Source organism: Battus philenor, unplaced genomic scaffold, assembly GCF_028537555.1.
Source record: "Battus philenor isolate CCGP_79_NKW_IND1 unplaced genomic scaffold, ilBatPhil1.0.hap1 SCAF_9, whole genome shotgun sequence".
NCBI classification, from domain to species: domain Eukaryota; kingdom Metazoa; phylum Arthropoda; class Insecta; order Lepidoptera; family Papilionidae; genus Battus; species Battus philenor.
The window spans coordinates 13,631,548-13,655,508 of NW_027181759.1; the positions used below are offsets into that span (position 1 = coordinate 13,631,548).

At 33.5% G+C, this 23,961-nt stretch overlaps 1 protein-coding gene across 1 annotated transcript in view; it reads left to right on the forward strand.

Moving 5' to 3' along the window:
* LOC137932154 (galactokinase-like) overlaps positions 1-23,411 on the forward strand; it is a 38,500-nt gene extending 15,089 nt beyond the window's left edge. The window contains exons 2-9 of the mRNA XM_068775739.1: positions 257-424; positions 5,074-5,254; positions 9,415-9,541; positions 15,492-15,617; positions 17,848-18,029; positions 19,826-19,941; positions 20,291-20,449; positions 23,263-23,411. Of these exons, the coding sequence (XP_068631840.1) occupies positions 257-424; positions 5,074-5,254; positions 9,415-9,541; positions 15,492-15,617; positions 17,848-18,029; positions 19,826-19,941; positions 20,291-20,449; positions 23,263-23,379 (1,176 nt within the window). The 3' untranslated portion in view covers positions 23,380-23,411. The remainder of the gene's footprint in view (positions 1-256; positions 425-5,073; positions 5,255-9,414; positions 9,542-15,491; positions 15,618-17,847; positions 18,030-19,825; positions 19,942-20,290; positions 20,450-23,262) is intronic.
* Positions 23,412-23,961: the final 550 nt, after the last annotated feature.

The following is a 23,961-nucleotide window of genomic DNA, read 5'->3' on the forward strand; positions in this document are numbered from 1 at the left end:
TTGGCTGAGCTATGAAATGGCTGGACCTTTATGGGACGAGTACTGGCAAGTAGCTGATGTAATAAAGTGTAACTTAGGCTATTTTTATTTCAGAAAATATCTTTAACGATAGAAAAATAAACTTAACACTTAACCATTTATTTCTTGAATTCCAAGTCGCGAACAAAGTCTACGCAGCTAGTAATAAATACGTGTTGACTGCGCAAATATAAATCTCTTTTAAGTTAAATACAGCTCGAGTGTTTTATTTTTGCAGATGAGTAAGGAAGCTACTCCGAAAGGTGAGGAGAGGCTGTTGTGTGAAGCGAGGGAGACGTTTGTGGAGAGGTTCGGGAGGGCACCCTCAGCAGCAGCGAGCGCACCTGGTCGGGTCAACCTTATTGGCGAACACGTTGACTACTGTGAAGGCTTTGTTCTCCCAGTGGTAGGTATCACTAAAGTTTAACAACATGTACAAAAAGATACACCCGAGATCTCTAAAATAATTTTCGAGAGATGCGAAATGCAAAATAATTGCCAGAAGCGAAAAAAGTTAGTATACCCAAGACTCGAATTCATCGAGTTTGTAAAACTTTTCTATAGACATTGTAAAAGCTACAATAAGCTCGTAAATAATATTCAGAAAGCCTCTACTAATGGATTATAATAAAATGTTAACGAATAAAAGTGAAAAGTGTGTATGTTAAGTATTATTACAAAGCAAATAATGTCATAGAAGATAGCGAAACTTAGGAATGATTTGTTCACCTTCAGTCTCCCTGGGTTTCTTTCGTCTGTTCTTCACATGTCTGAAGCATTTATAATGTTAAAATGTAGTCAATTAGAGATGTTACCCATCTTATGTTAAATAAACAACTTATTTCGAATGGTAAATAAACTGCGAACTTTGCAAACTGATACATACAGTAAGGAAGTGTTTTAAAAAAGTAAGTAAGTGCAGGATGTTTTTAATTCTCCTACCTCGTTGTCTAATTATAAACATATGAAATATTTTATTTATATTTTCTGGACAATTTCAGAGCTTTTCAGTACGTTTGGTTGGCAGGATTGATTATCTTGTAATATTTGCGTATATCTATGAAGTCGATGTTGTGTATAAAATTTAATTTTATAATCTTTTAAACAGTGATGTGTAAATAAAAAGACATGCATCTCACAAATGAATTCCTCTAACATATTTATGGTCTTTTGTGAAAGTCGTCATCGTCATCGACTCCCACTGTTGGACTAAGGCTTCCACTCTAGATTCCCAATAAAGCCAATAGCTAGCTGCTTGCATCCAGCGTCAACTGATGACTAAAACAAGGTCATCTGCTGATCGTTTGTGAGTAATCACCTAAAAAAACCGCTTAAGTTTATTGTAGACCTTTTCTGTGATAATCGTGAGTGACAATTTGATATAATTCTCACAGAGTATTATACCCCAGTCTCACATTTTATTATACCCCAGGATTCGAATTCGAAAAGTGTTCATATCTTTTACACTCTTTCACACATTCGTCCACATTTGTGGAGTTACATCTATCAATTCAATTTGTTTTAATCATTTATTGAAGATTATTGTTACGTACTGTGGGTTCTGACTCGGAATGAAACACCTCCGGTTCACAAGGAGTCCTTTATTCGCAACTCAGAGGGTCACCTTACTTTAACATAGATCATACTTTCGCTTAGGTCAAACTTCGCTTCCAAATCGCTCGAGAAATCACTGTCCAAATAACTTACTAAATAGTCACTTTGTATCACTGATCGTAGATCTTAATCTTATAACTCAAAACACAACACTGAACTGTCGGCATGGGAAGATCACCTATTTATACTACGGAGAAGGTTCTAGTAAGTTCGCGATAGTATTGGGCTAGAATTTCCGAGAACCGTACACAAAAATCTGCAAATAACTTTAAGGTCAAGCGTGTTTATGGCACTTTTTGATCCTAGGGTTCCGTGTTTATTATTTAGAGTATTCTGTAACTCGTGCTTTGTAACATTATTAATTTTAGTTGGCATATTTAGTAGCCCGAATCTACCGGACATTAAAGAGAATGAAACATAGATAATAAATATTTCTTCGCCAAAATTTCCTCCCATTTCATTGATATAGATAATTGAAATCTACGATCGTAATTATATTTCAATTTGTTTACCAAAACCGAATTAGATACAATTATGAATCTGACAATAACTTTTTGATTAATTACAAAGACGAAAACAATGATTTTCTTTTAGGAACTTTACTTTGTCTACATTTCGCTGCTAATTACAATTGGGTTATAATAAATTTTGTCTGTAAATATTTTAATTCAAAATGAAAGTAATGGAGATTAATTAAGATCTTTATAAGTATTGTGTATATATACATATGATTGAGCAGTGGTTGTCTAGCTGCTTGTGATCGTATGTTGTACTTTATTTTCATACTTTGTGTATTAATTATAAAGAATTGACACTGCCCACATAGCAAGCTTCCAGATGTTCAGCAGTAGCGACGCAGAGGTACCATAATACCAAACTACGATTGCTAATCCATCTGCTAAGCGTAACAATTGTAGTACACCTATCCCCCGATTTACACGGTAGAAACGTACCTGAGAAAAACGCGTAAATTGAAAATTAAAAATTTTCAAGTCAAAACCGTGTAAATCGAAAAGCTCGCAGAAAATGCATAATTTTGCTATTTAACATTTGGGATTTTTTTTCAATATTTTTAGGTGTACACAGAAATAAAAATAAAATGCATTGACAAGTTAAAATATTTAATATATTACGAAAACACTATTTTTTTTTAATTAACTAAAATACATATTAAACAGAAGAACAAAAAATAAAACCGAAGGCGTTTTATTATCATTTATTACTTGTAATTTACGAATATGGAAAATTAAATATTTCTGTAACTGTGAAACTTTCACTCAAATACAATTTTTCGTAGATAAAACTTTAATTTTATGCGAAGAAATACAGACGCAGTGCGCGTGTGCAGCAAGTCAGCACATAAGCTCGGGATTCCCCGTGAAATGTATACACAGCACACGTGTTCAATCACAGTAGCGTTTAGTAGAGTGCGATAAAAACAAAAAAAAAAAACTTATTTGGAAAACCGTGTAAAAGCGAAAACGTGTAAAACAAGTACTGTGTAAATCGCTGGATAGGTGTATACTCCCCCTTATTTGCGTAAGTTCTATGCCTCGATGTGTACATCTGTGAGTTATAACAACGATTATATATCATATCATACTGTAGGGGCAATATTACATCATTTCAGCAGAGCATCGAAAAGGGGAACACCACAGAAATAAAATTGGTCACTTACATCGTTATAAATACTGGCAAAGCTTCAATGAATACACACAGTTCTGCTTCCGGCTTCATTTTGTTATACCTCAAGACCAGTGGCGTAGCTAGGGGGTGGAGAGCAGGGCGGCCGCACCAGGCACCACGAGTAGGGGGGGGGCACCAAAGTTGAAAATAATTTTTTTGAATATTTTTTTTTGAATGATGAATAATGAAATGTTAAAAGAAAAATGAAAACCATAATTTAAAGTAAATAACATAAAAAGAATATCGAATTTTCTTATTTTTGTGCTAAAAAAATTGTTAAAGTAAACAGTTACAAATTATAATATACACAGTGCCTACATAGCCTTTCATTCGCAAAACACGTAAAGTGTTTTTTAAAAGGGCCCTAAATGACAAAATTATAAAATATTACATTATTGCAAGATTATTTAAAGATAAATAGAAATATATATTAACTACATTCTGTTCTGAATTTTGAAATTATTTACTCTTATGGGGGGGGGGGGGGGCACCAAGCCCCAATCTGCCCCAGGCCCCAAATACCATAGCTACGCCACTGCTCAAGACATACCCGCCCTAGGAAGAATCCCATAGCACTATATGTAGGCATGATCGAATCATAAAGCATAGTTAAGCAAAGTATAGTTGTTAAAAAAATTATTAATATCGGGTGGATACATATCTTGAGGGTGGACGAACAAAAATCGCATTTTATCATCATATCAGCTAATAGAAGTGTATTGAAAAGCATAAGTCAATGCCTCGAGGATCGAATTGATGTGCTGTCCGAATACCTTGACTTCTCGTAAAGGCTGTTGAGGCCGAAAGGTTTCCCAGTGACCACGAGCCGGTAGACGCAGCGTGGGCGCGCTCCTGACCAGGTTAACCGAAAGCCATAGTTCGTGTGAAGTTTGTTACTGCCATTATAATGAGCAGAACGTCCACGGCTGGACATAGGCCTCTTCTATAGATTAAAAAAAGATGGTTTGGAAGCGACCTTGATCTACCTAGTAAAAGTCGGTTTGAGAATGAAGTGTTTTAATATATAATGAATATTGCAAACGTGACCACAAAAAACCGCGAGTGTTTTTGTAGGCTTGTCTTAGATCATGGTGTCTTTATAACCCTCGTAGTTTTAAGTAGAAAGGTTCCATTACAGAAGAGATTAATGTGATTCAAGTTTATACCAAGTTTGACTCTTGTGGTATTTATGTTATGCTCACAAGTGGGCGTTAATATAAATTTACGAATCGACATAATTATTGTCATCTACAATCGTCTAAAATGAAAATCGAACGAACATACCCGGGGTTATAAACTAGTGATTCAGATCAAACAGAAAACCCTTTTTTTGTAATTTACTTAAAATTTTTTTGTATTATTGAAAAGGCTTAAATGTAAAAATGGAAAACCTTTGTATTTTATTTTTAAGTGTTGATAAGATATCGCATCTCACTCCAGTCTAGACTTTAATCTGTCTGGAATTATTTATATTTTATTGATTAAAATGCTCATTTGTTTTTATTATTTATAAGTTTATTGGTTGTAAGTGTAAAAGGTTGGAAAGGGTGTATTGGTAATTTTAGAACTGAAGCGATCTAAGAGGTCGGTGGCCTCCTAATCTTAGGAGGTTCCTTAGGAAGCTATCAGCCTTCGCTTCCTTAATGGAGGTTTTCGGGTTACTCTTGCAAATGAAATTTCAAGTACAAATTTTTAAACAACAACAACAAAAAAAATAATTATTAAAAAATTTAATTTATTCTATTTACCCAACAGGCACTTCCATTTAAAACTGTGGTGGTAGGCAGTTATAATAACACAGATGTGTGTAACGTCGTCTCCGTGATGGTAGATGGTCAGGAGCTGCGGAGTAGCTTCCCATCATCAGCCGAAGCTTTGAAACCCGGTCCACCTGCATGGACTAATTACGTCAAAGGAGTTTTGGCCAATTTTCCAAGTGAGTACTGACTATACAAAGTGGTTCCATGTATTGATATTAAAGTTTTGAGGGTAACAGAAAGAATATCCATGTTATATATATATTGATATACATGTATACACATTCATAAACAGTTATTCAACCTCGGATTTACAAAGTTTTAATATTTTATATGGAAACAAATGTGCGACTTTAAATGTATATTTAATTAGGCTTTTAATTGAAAAAAGAAAGTGGAATTGAAATATGAAATTTTAAAACGTACATCTCGAAAATTTACATCTTTTCTATTTGTACGACGTATTTGGTGTTTTTAATATTGAATGTAATTTACTTTGGCGTAGTTTCCGAGTAAATAATACAAAGCGTTTAAGTGCATTGCTTTTGAGATCGGAGCAGGGATGAAATATTGACTACGTTTTTTCTCGATTATTTTTACGCATACGTATATATATAGTAATTTTTTTGCTTAATCTACTAATACAGTGGACAGTGTTAGCTAAGCGATAAGGACTGAGACTTGAGGTTATAGGTCGCGGGTTCGATACTCGAGATACAATATTTCTTAATTCAAACTTTGTGCATTAACACGTTCACTGCGGCTTGAGGTCGATTCAGCCTCATGGTAGACTTTGCACTGGTGCGGCACGTAAAACTCGTGTTTTCTCTCTAGTGCGCCGGCTGTTTACACTCAACCGTATGAGGTATGACAAAGACATTTTTCATTGACTCAATATTGTAAAAAAAATTATTGAAACATGAGGCAGAAAAGGCCTCAACCGCACTACTAGGAAGTTCAGCTTGAGGCTGATTCGACCTCAGCCGCATCAGCTGAAAGTTCTTCAAAATTGGGCGCGCAGTGAACGTGTTAATTATATGGGACTGCCACTCAGAAACAAGTCTCCAGATCAGAGTTCCCCAAACTTTTTTGTGTCGTAGACCCCTTGCTATGTTTTTCCGTGTTCGGTAGACCCCCTACTTACCTGATATTGATTTCCTGTAAATTTCTAACTGTAGTGAAGTTTAGTGTTAGAAACTTAAAGTAAAAACACATGTTAATTTATACATTTATCAATTGAATTTAAATTAAAACTACTCAATATAAAATTTTGTATCTGTTATGTAAAATATACGTAACATTAAAAAAAATTTTTTCGATGACCTAGACCCCTTGCAGGTTGTCATAGACCCCTAGGGGTCGATAGACCACTTTGGGAATCACTGCTCCAGATAATATGCAGAGGCGTCCTCTGCGTACCATAATACCACACTAAATGTACAGACCCACTTGCCAAGCGTGGTGATTATGGTATATCTCCCCATAAATATATATGGGGGAGGCCCATCCCTTGTAGGGTGTCTATAGGCTGCCACGACGAATCCAAAAATACTCCTTACAGGAGTAATAACTCGATGCCTTAGTTACACAATATGATTATAAAGTTGAAATTAAAAAGAAAACGTGATACTGCAAACGCTGCTATTTCGACATAAGTTTATATATATGTATATATATATATATATATATATATATAAGAGTCATAGGTGCTTTACCTCATTCTGAAAACATTATAATATTTATTTTAAATATAGCATAGTATAGTTGATGTGTATTCACTGAGAGTACATTTAAATGTCGATGTCAGATACGTAGCGAAACAAAATTAACGGATATAGCCTAGCGGATTTTCAACTTTAAGTACCAATGGGTAGTCCACATACCACTTAGGTCTGATTGCAGAGCCTTCAAGTTCTCATATGTTTATCATCGCATAGTAGTAATGTTAAAAATATCTGTAAGCACACTGACTTTACTAGCGTTTATAGATTTTGGTAGCTTGGTAGCTTGGTAGGTTGGTAGGTTGGTAGGTAGATAGCGAGCAAAAATCTTAAATTGCCTTAATGTCTTTCAGCATTTGTATTAGTCGCCGGTTGGAAAACATCGGCGGACCAAGGACGGAAAATCTAGCTCGAGGGAGGCTTTCGGGAATCTAGGCTCAGGTTATGAGATTACGTGCAATGTTACTGAATTGAAAAGCCGTCGAACTTTTAGATGTCTTGGGCGGACTTTACATCGACATTTCTTAAGGGCGGTCTTAGAATCGATTTTAGACCTGGTCGGTTGATATTGCCTTATTAACATTACTCCCACTTTGCAAAGAGTTAGCGATGGGAGAAAAAGAAAAGGAGAATATTTAGTAACGCTTGTATATAAAATGATGTGAGACAACCCTACGTGTACAGTAAAGATTAGTGAAGGCATACACAATCTAATTCCACGTTTTTAATTTTATTTTACAGAAGCGGACGTCCATCCTTTTATTGTATACGTTGTTGAACAAATAGTTTCCCTTTGTTGTTTCGAAGCATCTGTTTTTATAGCAAAGAAATATAAATACATTATGTGTTTCTGTGTTTCATTCCGACTATGTCGTAGATGCATTCAATTATGGATTAAAAAGGTTTTTACTAGCTTACTGAATTTACAAAGCATTGTTAATAAAGACATTTATTATTTGGAATACAAACAGTGCGTGCATCGGAAATGGAATTTGCTACCTACGAACACAAATCACTGTTAATTAAATAAATAAATTAAATTATTAGGGGGACGGGAAAACAATGTCGATTCTGTCGATTTACTTTACAGAAAAACCGATTGATTTGTTACTGCTCTGTTTATTGAAAATTTTCTATACTATCTAGTACCATCTGGTAAAAGGTTGTTGATAACGAAGGTGAATATATTGTTGATTAGAAAAAGAAACTTGTTAAAAATTTTGTCGTGTGAATTTAACTTAAGAAAGCGACATTACTTTCCGGTCCCCCTAATAAAATAAAAAAAAAACTTTAATACGGCAATGTTTATAATCTGTAATGTACATTGAATTAAACTCGTGTGGTTATTTGCATTTATCCTTTCCCAACAGTGGGAAAGTTTTACTTTTGTTTTTAATTTTCATCTTATTACGTTTCATTTTTAATAAAGATTCAAGTAACTACAGATAATAAATTAATTAATGACATCTTCCTTATTTTACTAAAAATTATTGATGAATATAGGCGGATGACAATGTGAAGTTAGGTGGAAAATACTGGATGCAAGCGGCTTCTAATCGGTATTGTAAACCTAAGGGGTAGAGGAGTGGGAAGTATATTCAGTAGTGGACATCTAATGTTGGGATGAAGGTTTACTCAATCTTCTTCCCCATGTCTTAGTCGTCCAGTATTTCTATGCTAGTTAGGTTTAATATATCATAATAACTTAATCGTTAAATTTAAGAGAAGAACCAATATTTAGCCACTTCCGCCAAACACAGAGGCACTAATCGATGTAACATAACTCCTGAAGATGCTCCGTGGAGGGGTGAAACACGTGTCGAGTGATTTGATGGTGGCAGTTGTGTAATTCGGATTTTTGGCCGCATACGCATTTATCAGCGGGTTGGCGGGCGGTGCACTTTGTTGCACGACTACCACTGCATGTGCGGAAGTGGCTAAATGTTGGTCATTTTCTTACTTAGGATGGACTTCCGCAAGGTAAAGCATGATTCCATTAAATAATCGTTAAATTTGCCTGTCTGCCTTTTTCCTGCTGATTTATTCAATTTTAATGCTCGTAGGTTTCTCTGATGATCATCACAAAGTGATGTATCCAGCCTCATTGGTTTAGTTTTAAAGGATTTAGAAGACATTGATAAAAATATTACACTCGGAAAAAGTTGTTTGATTTTACATCAATAAAAATTTCACTCTGCAACCAATCAATATATTTTTATTCCTATAATTCAGATAATCTAATATACTCGTATAAAATTTCCATGTCACAATGTTAGTTACCGTACTCCTCCGAAACGGCTTTACCGATTTTTACCAAATTTTATATGCGTATTCATTAGGTCTGAAAATCGCCTACTATCTATTTTCCATACCCCTAAGTGATAAGGGTTGTCCACCCTTAAATTTTTTTTTAAATTTTTGACGAATTTTTTCTTTTTTTTTTTTTATGTTACAACTTACAAAAATATATACAACCCTAAATTTTCACTCCTCTACGATCAACCTTTATTTTTTATTTGTAAATTAAAAACATTTTTAAAAACACTTTTTTTTTGCAAAACAACGTTTGCGGAATCAGCTAGTGTTGTTATATGTTTAACAAATAGTTATTTGTGAAGGTCCCTTGCGAGGCTTCGATGCCGTGATAGTCTCCGACGTGCCCATGGGTTCAGGCGTGTCGAGCAGTGCGTCTTTGGAGGTGGCAGTCTTCACGTTCCTGGAAGCACTCACTGGCATTAGCGTGACGTGAGTAATTACCTTAATTGTTCTACAGTATCTGTTACGGTTTGATATATTTGATATAGTATTTCTGTCTCTTTCATTCTGCCTGATTATCAGTGTGACAGGTCAAGAATATGATAAATGACATAATGTAAGTAATCGCGTAATGTGGGTGGCAGTGAGAGATTACTCTTTTATATATTTCCTTCTCGTTGGCGGGTATAATGAATACCAGGTGTGATCGACGTGGTGTGTACTACATATATACAAAGACAGATAAATCATGACTTTTACCCGAATCACAATAGCAGCGATCATATCACTTCAAGCGTCTGAATTCAAATCGGCGTTTCATTTAAATTCGAACGCGCAATAATTATTTAAATATAAAAAAGTATTTTATGTGTAGTTCAGTAATATGAAAAATTCAGCATGTAAGCCAGACAAGAATATATCTTTTTAATCTAGGACGAATACTGTTTGCATTTCATTTACTAATTCATTTATTACATGTTATTATCCACACAAGATATACAGTAAAGCTATAACGAATGCTAATTATAGCATGCTATATTTCGCATTCGCTTTATATTGGTACTATTGGTACTACGCAAGTAAACTCTGTCAAATAGTGTTAGCTTAGCGGCAGAGAACTAAGACTTGTATTGTAGATAACGGGTTCGGGATCAAAATCGAAATGTAAATATATTTTTGATTTGAATAGGCTTTTACAAGCACTTTCGTATCGGCAACCAACATAAAATGTCGGCATTGTAATCCCTACAGGCAGTTAATACCGGCTCGATAGGCAATTCTGAGAAAAACCGGCAAGAAACTTAACAGTTGCTCTTTACAAATATAGTTTTATAAAGAGCGCGCGACAATAATTAGCTTCCTGAGTGAGCATTAACAACATTTAATTACATGCATTAACATCAGTATAGTATTCTTGAATAGAATAATATACTTTTTTTCAGTAAATATTTTGTTAATGTTGGTTTTAAATATCTCTAGTAGAAGATCTGAAATCGACTGTGTAATTTTACTGTACATATGTACACCTTGTACTATTAACATTAATAGAATTTTAAATAATTCACACGTAGCAATAATTATAATGGATTGTCCCTGCTTACGAGCAAGTTTCCAAAGGTAACAGCGTCCTCTGCGTACCATAATACCACACTGCGATCGCCAACCCGCCTGCCAAGCGTGGTGAATACGGTATATCCCTATAGATATCTTTGGAGGTCTATATATATATACTATCTATTAGGGGGACCGGAAAGTAATGTCGCTTTCTTAAGATAATTCATATGATTACGTCTTTAACAAGTTTTATTTGTAATCAACAATATATTTACATTCGTTATCAACAAACTTTTCTTTTGTCATCTAGTATACAAATTTTCAATACCGGAGCGGTAAAAATCAGTTTTTATCGAAAATATGTCGATAGAAACTTCATTACTTTCGGGTTCCTGTAATATATATATGCGGTGGATGTTGAAGAAAGATATATAAAAGCAAACATCATATCATCATATCTTGAACGGCCTTATAAGCAAAGTAAGATAAATTCAATTTTATTTAGAGCAGTATTTTTCAACCTTTAAAAAAATACTTTTACAAGTTTACTTTTTGTGCATTTGACCCTTTACTAGTCGCTTGCCTCGCCTGCCGTTAAATTCATATATACATAAATTGAACTAAACGTAACAGCCGAATGGTTACGCGTAGTAATTTACGTCATACTTTTTTAATATCATTGTAATCCTGTTATTCCTTTGACAATAAAAGTTGAATACATTGTTCAGCTTAACTTGTTGTTCGTACTACTTCTTAAAAAAAAAAAAAATTATTGTCCCATTCTTGTATCTTGACATATCCATGTTTATCTGTGAATCGATGATCTTAAACATTACTATATTTTACATACAGATTAAATATACTTACACTTACACTTATTAACTGATTTCTTACCATCGGTATGGATAATTTTTTTAATTTGCTATGAATTACACGAACATAAACCTGTTTTATCTATCTTCTTTTTCTACTATGAAAAAGTAGGGTAAAATTGTCATTTAAAACTCTCGGGCTTTAGGAAGACAGGTAATTTTTTTTCTAGGTTGGTGGGACTCTGTAAAATTTGCTGTCTGTTAAAAAAAAGCTTCAATTATCACCGAGTTGCACTTATTTTTATCAAATAGCACAAATTTTTGAAAAAAAAAAAATAGTCTTCAAAAATTCAACTCATATTGTTCCACAACCACCGTAATGATTTAGCTCCGTGCGACTTAATACTATATCCCTTTAATGCATAATGATGAAAAACTGCAACATACAAGTTTGCATACAACAGTGTAAAGTAAATACATAGTGTTGTATATCTGCAACATAAAGTTTTTTAATAATTAAGTAGTAAAAGTATTACATTTTTTTTCTATTTTTCCCTGCATTGTAGTGTAATCTGCAAGATATGTATCTAGTTTTATTTTAAGATTAAGATATATGTTTAGAAGTATAAATAAAAGTCATGCATTTAAGGGATATAAAAAAATTTAAAAGCTCAATGCGGGGACGCCGTTTTAACACTATGGAGGAGATAATAAATGAATCGAAGGTCTTAAAGGATGTATCGGACAAAAACACTTACTACTGTTTTGACGACTGAAAGCCAATGCAATCGTGTGTATTATCAGACAGGGGGTTATTTTGAAAAGAATGAAATTGATTTTGAATAATAAATAAAGAATTTACGTTTTTTAAACAAATTCACCTTACTTTTTCATCACAGTATTACGTGAGTGAAAAATTATAGATATATAAAATCGTTGAGGTGAACAAGAGTTAAATAAAGAATTTTTAAAATTGAATAAAACACATACAGGGAAATTCTAGTATGAGAATAATGTAACTGGCAGTAAATGTAACGTTAAACAACGCTGTCAATTTGAGATAATGAGCAATCGCTAATTACATTAAAATCATTGCTAATAATTGTATGCTACATTTTACTGTTTCTAAAACAAACTTGTTATCCCTACATTTTGTTAACGAATTCATCTTCCTTTTTGATCACAGTATTATTTATATTTCTACAAACTCTAGTAACTTTTATTATGAAATCAAAAAGTTTATTCCGTACCTCTCTGTTTAATATTCCTCATAAGTAATATTTACTATCCTTAACCTTATTGCGCAGATGTAATTCAATCTATACATTCAGCTAACTCTTTAGTGCTATCCATGTGCAACCATGTGTACATATGATCTTTACATAGAGATCATAAAAACACGTAAGAATATTTAGATTTGAATTGTTTAGATATCTAATCTGAACCTCATGTCATTTACGTTTCTAGAACACGGGAAATGTATGCTTCCATAACAGAATAGGTAGGATCAGTTAAAATTTGGATAAATAGGACGGGGTAGGGTAAAGTGAAATGCACGGAAGCTTCTATTCATGGAACTCCTCAATTCATGGAACGTTGTGAAGTTTTCTCTATCGTAATATCATTGATTTAGTCATATGATGTCCAATGCTGGATCTACATTGCTTATTAGAAATCCGGTAGATCTAAAAATCAGAAAAACATGAAGCATATCAGCTTGTATCTTGAACATGTGCGCTATTAAATAGCTATGAGACAAATAACAAATTCAAAATATAATTAAATACAACTGAAACGAGAAATCTAATCTAAAATAACAAACGCCTTTGTAAAGAAAGTTTCCTTGATGGATTGATCGTAAATTATATTTAAATTACCGAAATTTCATACGCAATTTGTTCGCTGTATTAAATTTTAATTTAAAATTTCCTTTCTTCCATTTTAGTAACCAATTATGGTATTTCATATTACGTTTACTTATAAAGTGAACAACATCACAGATGATGTACTTTGTGATGTTTTTTGGTTGCTCATTATTACTATCACCAATAACATAATTATCATCATCATTATTTAGTCGTAGGGGATCCAACGGTGGATACAGGCCTCCATGTAGATCTACAATAAGACTTGCTGGAAGCGCTCTACATCCAGAACCTTCCGGCGACCTCTGTCATCTGTCCACATTAAAGGTGGACATACCACGCAGTGCTAGCCAGGCTGTGGTCTCCACTCTAGCCATTTTGCCCGCTATATTGCCACTTCAAATTTCCAATCCAATGCGTTAATTTCCTTCGTCTAAGAATCTCCTCATTCCTTACTCTATCTCGTAGAGAAATTGCCTGCATAACTCTCTACATGGCTCGATCAGCTACATTGAGGTTGACAATGAGGTCAAAAACAAAATACCACGATACTGTACCGTAGTATATAGCTGGTAACAAATATTGGTTGTAGTCTTTCTTCTTTGGGCTATGGGATATTGGACGAGACGACGTTTCGAAGTTTCTAGAACATGGAACACAGCCTGATGATTTATAAGAATTCAATGTACAGCATTTTGACAGAGTTGTTTCATTATTAGTTAGTTTCTTCAGTTATTACTCAAAGTTATAATTTTAATGATTGGAGATGTGTTATCTGCAAAAAATACCATCCCATTGTCAGAGATAATGATTCTTTGGTGTTGTAATGTAATGAGACTTCAGTATGTTCATTAGGTCTACATAGCTATGGGTGATGAAACGAAAGTTTTCGGAAACAGTTTAAATTATTTTTAATTAATGCGCCAATATAAGTTACACAAGTAAACGTGACGGGCGTGTGGGAACTATGGGCGACATAGTCCATCCGCCGTTCACGCGTCTCTAATAGGGCTTACAATACCGGAATCGTAGACGATTTTTGTCCGTTATTAAAAACCGGTATTTATGTAAAAATACCGGTATTTCGGTATTATATTAGTTGATAAAAATTGAATTTATGAACAATGTCAAACTAATTTAAAATAATATTAATTAATTACATGATTTTTTTGAAGATATACAAACAATTTGATTGTATTAAAATCTATATCAGGCACATTTATTACACATACAGAGGCGATGAGCCGAGTATGGTACCATGGGGAAGCGGCGGAGTCGGCAACATAAAGCTTTTGTTTAATTTTTACGTCTTGGTTTTATTTCTAATAATTGAAAATTATATAACGGTATTTAAATACTGATTAATCCATATGAATTATATAAAACGATAAGTTCATATTTGTATTAATGTAAGTTAGAGTGTAATTATTTTGCAAATATTAAAATTAATTGGCATTAACTGCTATACCCGCTGAAAGATAAATACATTTACGGAGCACCGAAACGGACAGAACGAAATTTAGTTTTGGAATATTTTTTTGATATTAAAAAACGGACATATTGCTAAATGTAAAAAGTGTACATAGAATTTATAATGTACTTTTTTACCTGCACGTTTTTTTTTGGATCTATTTACTCTTCTACTCAAGAAGTCAATATAAAAATAGAGGTAAGTAAAAATATAACTAGTACATTTTTTATTAATAATATCGGTTTTAATACCGGATCCCGATATTTTAAATATCAAATAACAGTATTCAGGTTTTAGTTCAGTATTGTAAGCCCCAGTCCATAAAATGTATTTAATGGAATCAGGCGTTACCTCGCGGAAGTCCATCCTAAGTAAGAAAAGGACCAATATTTAGCTACATCCAAACATGCAGTAGTAGTCGTGCAACAAAGTGCACCCCCCGCCAGCCCGCTGATAAATGCGTATGCGGCAAACAATGCGAATCACACAACTGCCACCGTCAAATCACTCAACACGTGTTTCACACCTCCACGGGGCATCTTCAGGATACCGATTAGCGCCAAACACTCTTATCAGCAGGCTGACGGGCGGAGCACTTTGTTGCACGACTACTACTGCAAGTGCAGAAGTGGCTAAACATTGGTCCTTTTCTTACCTAAAATGTATGTTACAGTGTTATTTATAAAAGAGAAGTAGAAATATGTCGTTTGTTAAATCTTATTTTTTATTGTTTTCAGTCCCGTGGAAAAGGCCTTGTTATGTCAAAAAGCAGAGCATCAATTTCCCGGAATGCCGTGCGGAATAATGGATCAGTATATCGTGACACTCGCTCAGAAAAACCACGCCCTGCTCATAGATTGCAGGTTCGGTTATGCACTTACTTTATAATATGTTCATTTTTAATTATTTACATCACAACTTCTTAATGAAATATGTGTCATAGCTTTTTTGAGTAAAGTAAGAGTCCAATTGTAGATTTTTTTTATTAATTCTAGTTTGTATCGCTAGTGTTTTTTTTTTTTAAATATTTATTTTTTGCTTAAACTAAACGCAGACGGGAGAAGGTTGCCGCTATTTGATACGGATCTTTCTTCTCCCAGCTGCAAGGCACGACAGCGTTTTATAATTTTCTACAATTTTTCTTACACAATTTTCTCTTATGGGTAAATGCAGCTAAAATTTATACATATTAACAATACAATTTGGAATATTCAATTATATATTAGTTGCAACATTATTTTATTTCAAGTCGCTGCTCAAGCGCTGCAGATCGTAGATTTATTTATTAGAAGTAGTGTCCAAAAAGATGTAGACATCACAGGCGACAGAAAGATGACTTTTAATAGGATAATGTACATATAGATATCCGAAAAATGAATTTATTTTATAAATAAAATATATTATTTTCTTAGTTTTGAGGCATTACATGAATGATGATTACATTAGGTAGGAGAGATCCCGGTACCTCAATGCAAAATTCACTACAATCCTTTTATCTTTGTTCTATTATCGACAGCGCGCAGTACATGAATTGTTAATACTATTCCTTAAGGCCTGTTTTTTTTTTAAATAACCCCCGTTAATAGGGACCTATCTTTCCTCTATCTTCTTTTTGGGACACAGATATATATTTAACAATGATCTTTTCACAAACTTTCCCATTTTCACCTTCTCTCTCTCTCATCCATCACAATTTCTCTTTTTCTTTCTCCTTTTATCCTTCTTTCGATTGGCAATTTTTATTTCTATTTTCTTCAATTTTTCTATTTTGTGTTATTTTGTACAATATCATTATTGCTTTCTAGTTTTCTGTATAAAAATTTCTTTTCAATATTTTATGTAAGTCAATATATTACAATGTATTCTTACAAAACCTAAGGAAAGTAGGGCGGCTCTCTTCTTCCAAAAAAGCCCTTGTGTTAAAGAATACGTCGATCCATCTCTATATAAATTTAAGGAAATGTTTTCGCATATTTAAGTAGTTTCTATATGACGATTTAGTGCCTCAACGTTGGATAGGTGCCTGAAGACGAGACGCTCCGATATTCTTCCTCGCAGCAATTTTACTTAACACTAAGTCCAGCCCTGTGCTAAATCTGTGACAATTCTAAAATCCAAAAGTGAATGTACAGCGATCACGAAGCCGCAGCTCTATAGGATATATGGAACAAGTCTGAACTATGCTCTGTGATATCGTATCACAGTATCCAAAGAAATACACACACGTAAGCCGACACAGATGTCGTAAAATATTACGCGACAAACTTTCCAGAAAGAGTCCCGATTCAATAACGAAAGATTCGACGTAAGAAGGAGAAGGATTATTTTGTATAAAAAACAACAAATTATACGATGAATACACGTAGTTCCAAGTATGCAAATTCCCTGTATTCGATACGATGTTGTATCTGATACGATGAATTCATATCGACTGCAAAGCGTAGACGAATATCCCTACTTACGTTGCGTTCATTGAAAAATATGAACGCAGTAAACATTTCTAAAAATCATTTCTTTACTCGTACAATTTATTATGGTTCTGTATTACCACAAGATTTTTACACCGTAATAATTATTTCCAATTTTTTTTAAATAAAATGCTGTGACTAAAGATTTTGTATCAAAGTTTAATGTTTCTATTGTGACAGTCTCCAACTTTTAAACAATATATTTACATATACTCTAGTTAACTAAGTTTAATCGTATGTAAAATAATTCAGAAGATTACAAACTTTACTTATTTATTCAGTAAAGATTACTACAGTAGCCCGATTCTAATAGTGGTTTTTGTATTTATTTAACATCATTTAACATACAGTTACAACTTTTAGATAGTTGATGCTACGAGAAATAGTATTAAATAAAACAAAAACATAATTCATAATGAGTTTTAATAGTAGGCAGTAAAGAGCGCTAGTAATAAAAATGAGAATAATAGGAGTCCAGACAAGGGTGAATGAACTCGTTTGTCAGCAAAATGCTTTGAAGCCTTTACAACTATTTTCAATAAATTTCTAGTAAATATATATATATATATATATATATATTTGATTTCTTTTCCTCTAATTAAGTATTTCTGGAATATTCTCGTAGATCATTAGAAGCCACACAGATACCAATTGAGACGGAGGACGTCGTGATATTGGTGGTAAATTCAAACGTGAAGCATCAGCTGACGGGCAGTGAATACCCGCAGCGGCGGGCGCAGTGTCAGCTTGCAGCTGAACATCTCTCCATGCCCTCGCTGAGGAGTGCCAATGTCAACCACCTCGAAGGTATAACACTTTGAATTATCAATACCATCACATCAGCTGATAAACGTCTACTGCAAGGTATAGGCGTCCTCCAAAAATGGTCACGTTGACCGGTTTTGCGTTCCACGAATTCGGCCACTTCCTGCAACTGTCTATCGTCACTTCAGATGTGCAATTCTCGAAGCAACATCGTTATACTTTGATTGAGGACTATAAAAAACTTTTATAAAAGTTCACTAGTGTAAACTTTGAAGATCGATTTGGCAGCGATTACACGTGGTGTAAAAATTTAAACTCTGTCTGGCGATGGATACCACTGGTGTAAAATTAAAAGCTCCACCTGGCAGCGTATACAATAGGTGTAAACTATAAAGACGACGGAGAGATCTGGTAGCGTCTACCACTGGTGTAATCATGGAAGCTCCATCCGGCAGCGTGTATTACTAGTGTAAACTTAGAAGCTCCATTTGGCAGCGGGTACCCGTAGTGTAAAAATTTAAGCTCCGCCAGGCAGTGTACACCACTGGTGTAAAATTAAAATTACACCTGGCAGCGTATACAATAGGTGTAAACTATAAAGACTCCATCTGGTAGCGTCTACCACTGGTGTAAACACAGAAGCTACATCTAGCAGCGTGTATTACTAGTGTAAACTTTAAAGCTCCATCGGGCAGCATGTATAACTATAAATTTGTATATATATATCATCAAATTGTGTATAAAATTGTCATACACTTGAAAGTTTCTTCGGACGGTGTGTTCTACTCATGTAATATTAATTCTAGGTATAGCATAAACACTCTGATTTCATCCTGTATACAGGGTGATTGATTATATATTTAAAAGCTTGAATTATTAAAAGGGGAGAATGTAATCATTTGTCAGCAAAAAACTATAAAATTTTTACAACAATTTTGTTCACTCTGTATAAAATGATAACTATGAAAGATGATAGTTTAATTATTATTATAAATTATATTTTTTTTTTGGAATGATTCAAGCCAGTAATTTCTGAGTAAAGTCTGCAAGGACAGATAATAAAAGCACTTCGAATTTTGAAAAAAGTTCTTTCTTAATGTATTATCATGAGTTTATTTACTATTTTAGAAATTGTTAACTTTTGAACAAGGTGTATCATATGTTATTTAACAGCAAATGAGCTTTACACTCGCCCCTTTAAAAAGCTTTTATACTTATAATCAATCATCCTGTTATTTTAACGGGAGTGTGACAGTGTATACTAATGCACCATTAGAAGACATATATCAGGGGTGGCCAAGCTTTTTGATAGCGCGAGCTATTATTCGAAATTTCAAATTTTTACAAGTCGCAATGGAACACGTAAAAATATGTTTTTTTTTTAAAAATCATTTAATTGAAATTATTGAAACAAAAATTATAAAATATGTGTATAGAAGTTAAATATAATGGCACACGTATATAAAAGCGCTCTTAATAATGCTTAAGATGCTAATGATATAAGATTTTTATCTTATATCATTAGCATCTTAAGCATTATTAAGAGCATCTTAACATTTTTGTTGAGATGATTTGGCTAATTTTATGGTGCAAGAATAATTATAATTATCCACATCAGTAATTTGTTTCGAGTTCCAAGGAGCTGACGTAGTTAATATAAATTTAAATATTGTAATAATTCAACAATCACTCGGAGCAAAAAATAATTGTTAAAAAAGCTGCAAGTGGCTCGCGAGCCGCAGTTTGGCCTCCCCTGGCATGTACCATCGGTATATTTAATCAATATTATATATAGTTTTAAAATATCTACAATATTTTCAAGTTTGTTTGTATTGTAGAGTTGGAGCGAATGGGTTGTGATAAACTTGTGCTCCAACGCGCTAGACATGTGGTAAATGAAATAAAAAGAACCGAAGATACCGCGAAATGTCTGAGCCGAAAGGACTTTAAGAGTGTAAGTATCAATTTCATACGTAACCTTTTAATTAATTTTAAATTAATTAATCTTAATTTTAAATTAATTAATTAATCTTATATTTAAATTAATTAATTAATTTCAAAAATTAATTAAATTAAGAATTAAAATTTGTATATATAAAGTTTAATTAATTTCAATAATTAGCTAAAACTAATTATTAAAATTAATATTATTAAAGCTTCATTAATTTCAATATTGATTAATTAAGTAATCTTTCGGTCACAGCGACTTTAGATTATATCATACTGCAAAGATCATAAATAATATATATATATATATATATATATATATATATTTATATATGAGAATTTATATCTCATAACAGGCTGGTGAACTGTTCTACCAATCGCACGAGTCGCTCAGCAGACTGATGGAGGTGTCGTGCCCGGAGTTGGATCAGCTCGTTGATATATTGAGGTCAGCTCCAGGGGTTTTAGGCGCCAGAATGACGGGAGGAGGCTTTGGCGGCTGTGTGGTTGCTTTGGTAAGGAGTCATTATACTTAATATAAACTTTGTTTGAGTAAATATAATAATAAGCCGGTGGAACATGTAACGTATAGTGTAATAAAGATTTCTAGTTTGATTATTGAAGAAAGCGCTTTAAGCACATTATATATATATATATATATATATATATATCCAACCCAAGACAATCAGCTCGTGGTCGCTTGTTTTACCTTTACCTAGCAGATTGCTTTATAACATGCATATACATATTTTATGTATTTCATAGTTTTTATAACTAGTATATATATAAATGAGTATGTTTGTATCTACGTATCGATTACTGCCTTCCATCTACTTCCATATTATTGTAAGAAATTGAATATATTTATTTCTTTTATGTGTTAAATTAAATTAGAATAAAAAATTGTTTCCGGTATCACTGCAATTATCTCATAATTGTAATCTAAAAACAATGCTTTGACAATAATAAAAACATACTTGCTGCGCTTAAAACTGTCAATTGAGGAATATTTATGACTGAAAATGGGTATTGTTTCTGAAGATGTTAATGTTAGCTGTTAGCCCTCAGGCTTTTACAGCTTCATCGGTACTGAGTTCACGTAGCGGAAGGGTCCGTGAACTAGATTTAAAACTAGAAACTAAAAGCTGGTGGGGCGCGTACCAGTTGCACGGGGACTCTCGCACGTTGTTAAGGCTCTTCGCGGTAGAGCTTTAATGGGGTGTGTTGTTGGAATGTGCTTGCTTGTTAGTATGGCAGCGTGGACCACAGGCGAGCCGAAGAGGAATCCAGATCCAACCACGGTTCGCCCACGCTGTTCGCGGTTAGGGAGCGGGCGGCCGCTTACTAAAAACGGGTGTACAAATGGGCGGATCTGATCTTGTTCTATAAATCATAGAGATATATTTCTGCCTCCATGTGACAAAATCAGAAATAATTGTGTGATTTTTTTTTCATTTAAAAATTATGGGTATCTTACGAGTAAAGCGTAATTTAATCTTTACTACACGCTTTGTGTCTTTAAAATGTAAACGTAGTAATAGTCGGTAGACACTAGAATGAACAGTGGTAGCCTAGGAGTAGAAGACTGTAACTTGAGATCATATGTCGCGGATTCGATTTCCGGGTTACATTCCTAGATAACATTACTTTTTTGACATTCAAATTTTGTACGGTAATTATAAAGAATTGTTACTGCTCATCAGCAAGTTACCAGAGGATGGGCAGCAGTGTCCTCTGGTTTAAGATTATGGTTTGTCCCCTGCTCCATAGACATCTTTTTTATTATTTTACTCATTTATTCCTCACTAAGATCTGCTACATTGGACTTCTAATTGCTGATTTATTTTATTCTAATTTGTATGTACAAGACATTCATAATTAAATAGATACTTACTTAGTAATGTATTGTAAGATAATAGATGTCGTTCATCATCATATTTTCAACCATAGAATATACAGTGATGGATATAGACCTCTAGTTCCAATAGGACTGTTTGAAAATTGCTTGTATTAGGAATTTTCCATCTGACCACCTTGGTTTCATGGTTTCTACTCCAGAAACTTAAGGCCCAAGTAACAATCTATTTATGTGATCAACGTTATTCCACTTCAATTTCTAAATCTATCTGTCGACGTTGATTACTTTCGTCTGTCTACGGAACTGTTCGTTCTTGTTTCGTAGAGAAACTCCTAGCATAGCCGTTCCCATCGCTTGTTGAACAACTTCGAGCTTACCAATGAGGCATTTTGCTGTCGTAAGTGATCATAAATGATCTAAAATAAATAATTACATCGATAAAACACTTACAATCGGTGAACGACTCCGTTTAAGCCTCATTTTTAAGTGTCAATAAAAGATATGGTTAAAGTAACCGAAATATATATTGTTAATATAAAATAGAAAATAATTTTTAAGATATATCGACGTGAAGTTCGCCAAACTACGGCTATTAAAGCCGTACAGATTTATAAAGAGAATTGTTTCATTCGGAAGGAAATAAGCAAAAACGAAACAGTTATTTCCTATTTCTTTATTTGTATTTTCTCTCTTATATGTATTTTTGTATGTTATTTTTTCTAAAGCACTGTATTGTAATAGCTGAAAATTGTAGAAACAAAAAACTAAAATGATATAACATTTATTGCAACGAATGACCATTGTAAAGTGCATGTTCTCGTGTGTCCACCACGGGCCGGTGAATGCGGCGTGAGTTTTTTTTAAAATTTAATTTATATCTCCAGTTTGTTTTACTCACCATGTGTTTTTTACAACAACTGAGCGCTGACATCTGGTATATCACTTTCCGCTATTTAATACGGATCTTTCTTCTCCCAGCTGCGAGTCATGACAGCGTTCATTGTATAAATTTTTCTTAGGGGTAAATACAGTTAAAATTTATATATATTAGCAGAAAAATTTAAGACTTTTACTAAATTATACTTTCATTTCTACATTATTTTGATATACTCAAGCGCTACAGACCGAGATGCAGCGTGAGTAGAATCAACAGGAGTAGAGATGATGTAGTCAAGTTTGTGGGAAATCACTGGATGGTGGCAATGGAAGTCCAGCTATCAGGACGATCTTAATTCTGATTCTTTTAGTTTAATTCTGCTTCTTTTGTTATTCTTCTCAATACGTACATAAAGAATCAGTATAAATGACGGTGGAACATGGTATACCCTTGACTTTTAATCATCAATAATACGATTTCTACAAGACAATGAAACCGTAATTTACAATTTTATTGTCTATAGAATGACTTCATTAATTTTATTCACACTACGTATTTTACTGACTCTATTAAATTCCCGTTATTGTTGTCAGGTAAACAAGGAGAGGCTGAATGAAGTCAAAGAGAAAATACTTTCCTCTTATAATGGAAACCCGGTGTTTTTCGTCTGCCAAGCGAGTGAAGGCGCTCGAATTGTTAAACTGAATTAAGTAATGACAAATAAAACCTTTTTGTATTCTTATTTTATTTTAATATTTATTTATGAACTTCTTACACAAGGTGCCAGAGCAAATATAATGCATTCTATACCAGATAACTACTTGAGTTGTGTAGAAATAAATTAAACAAGATAAATGAAATAAATAAATATCATAAAAACGAAGAAATATACATTTTATATTTATAACTACATGCAATTGTTTATTTATATATTTAGATACACCAACAGAACAAAAGTTAAAAGTGCATGCAAAGCAATAGTATAAATAATGGTTCTGTCAGTTCTTCGTTTATAGGTGGCACAAAATTAAAAAAAAAAATTCTATATACAACATCAACACTCCCGAGCCCTTTGAACCAAATCCATCTATCCTGTGTGCTACGACCTGCCACTTCAACCAGTCAATCCACTAGACTGCGTTATTAAAAATAATTTTATACTATGCATATTATTAGTAGCAATATCACCTCGTATATAGTATCCCGTAGTGGCCACGGTTGACTGTCCTTTTATTTGCATCTGTATTTCTGATTTAAGGTTGTCTGTCTGTATCGAAAGGTTTTTGTTGGAG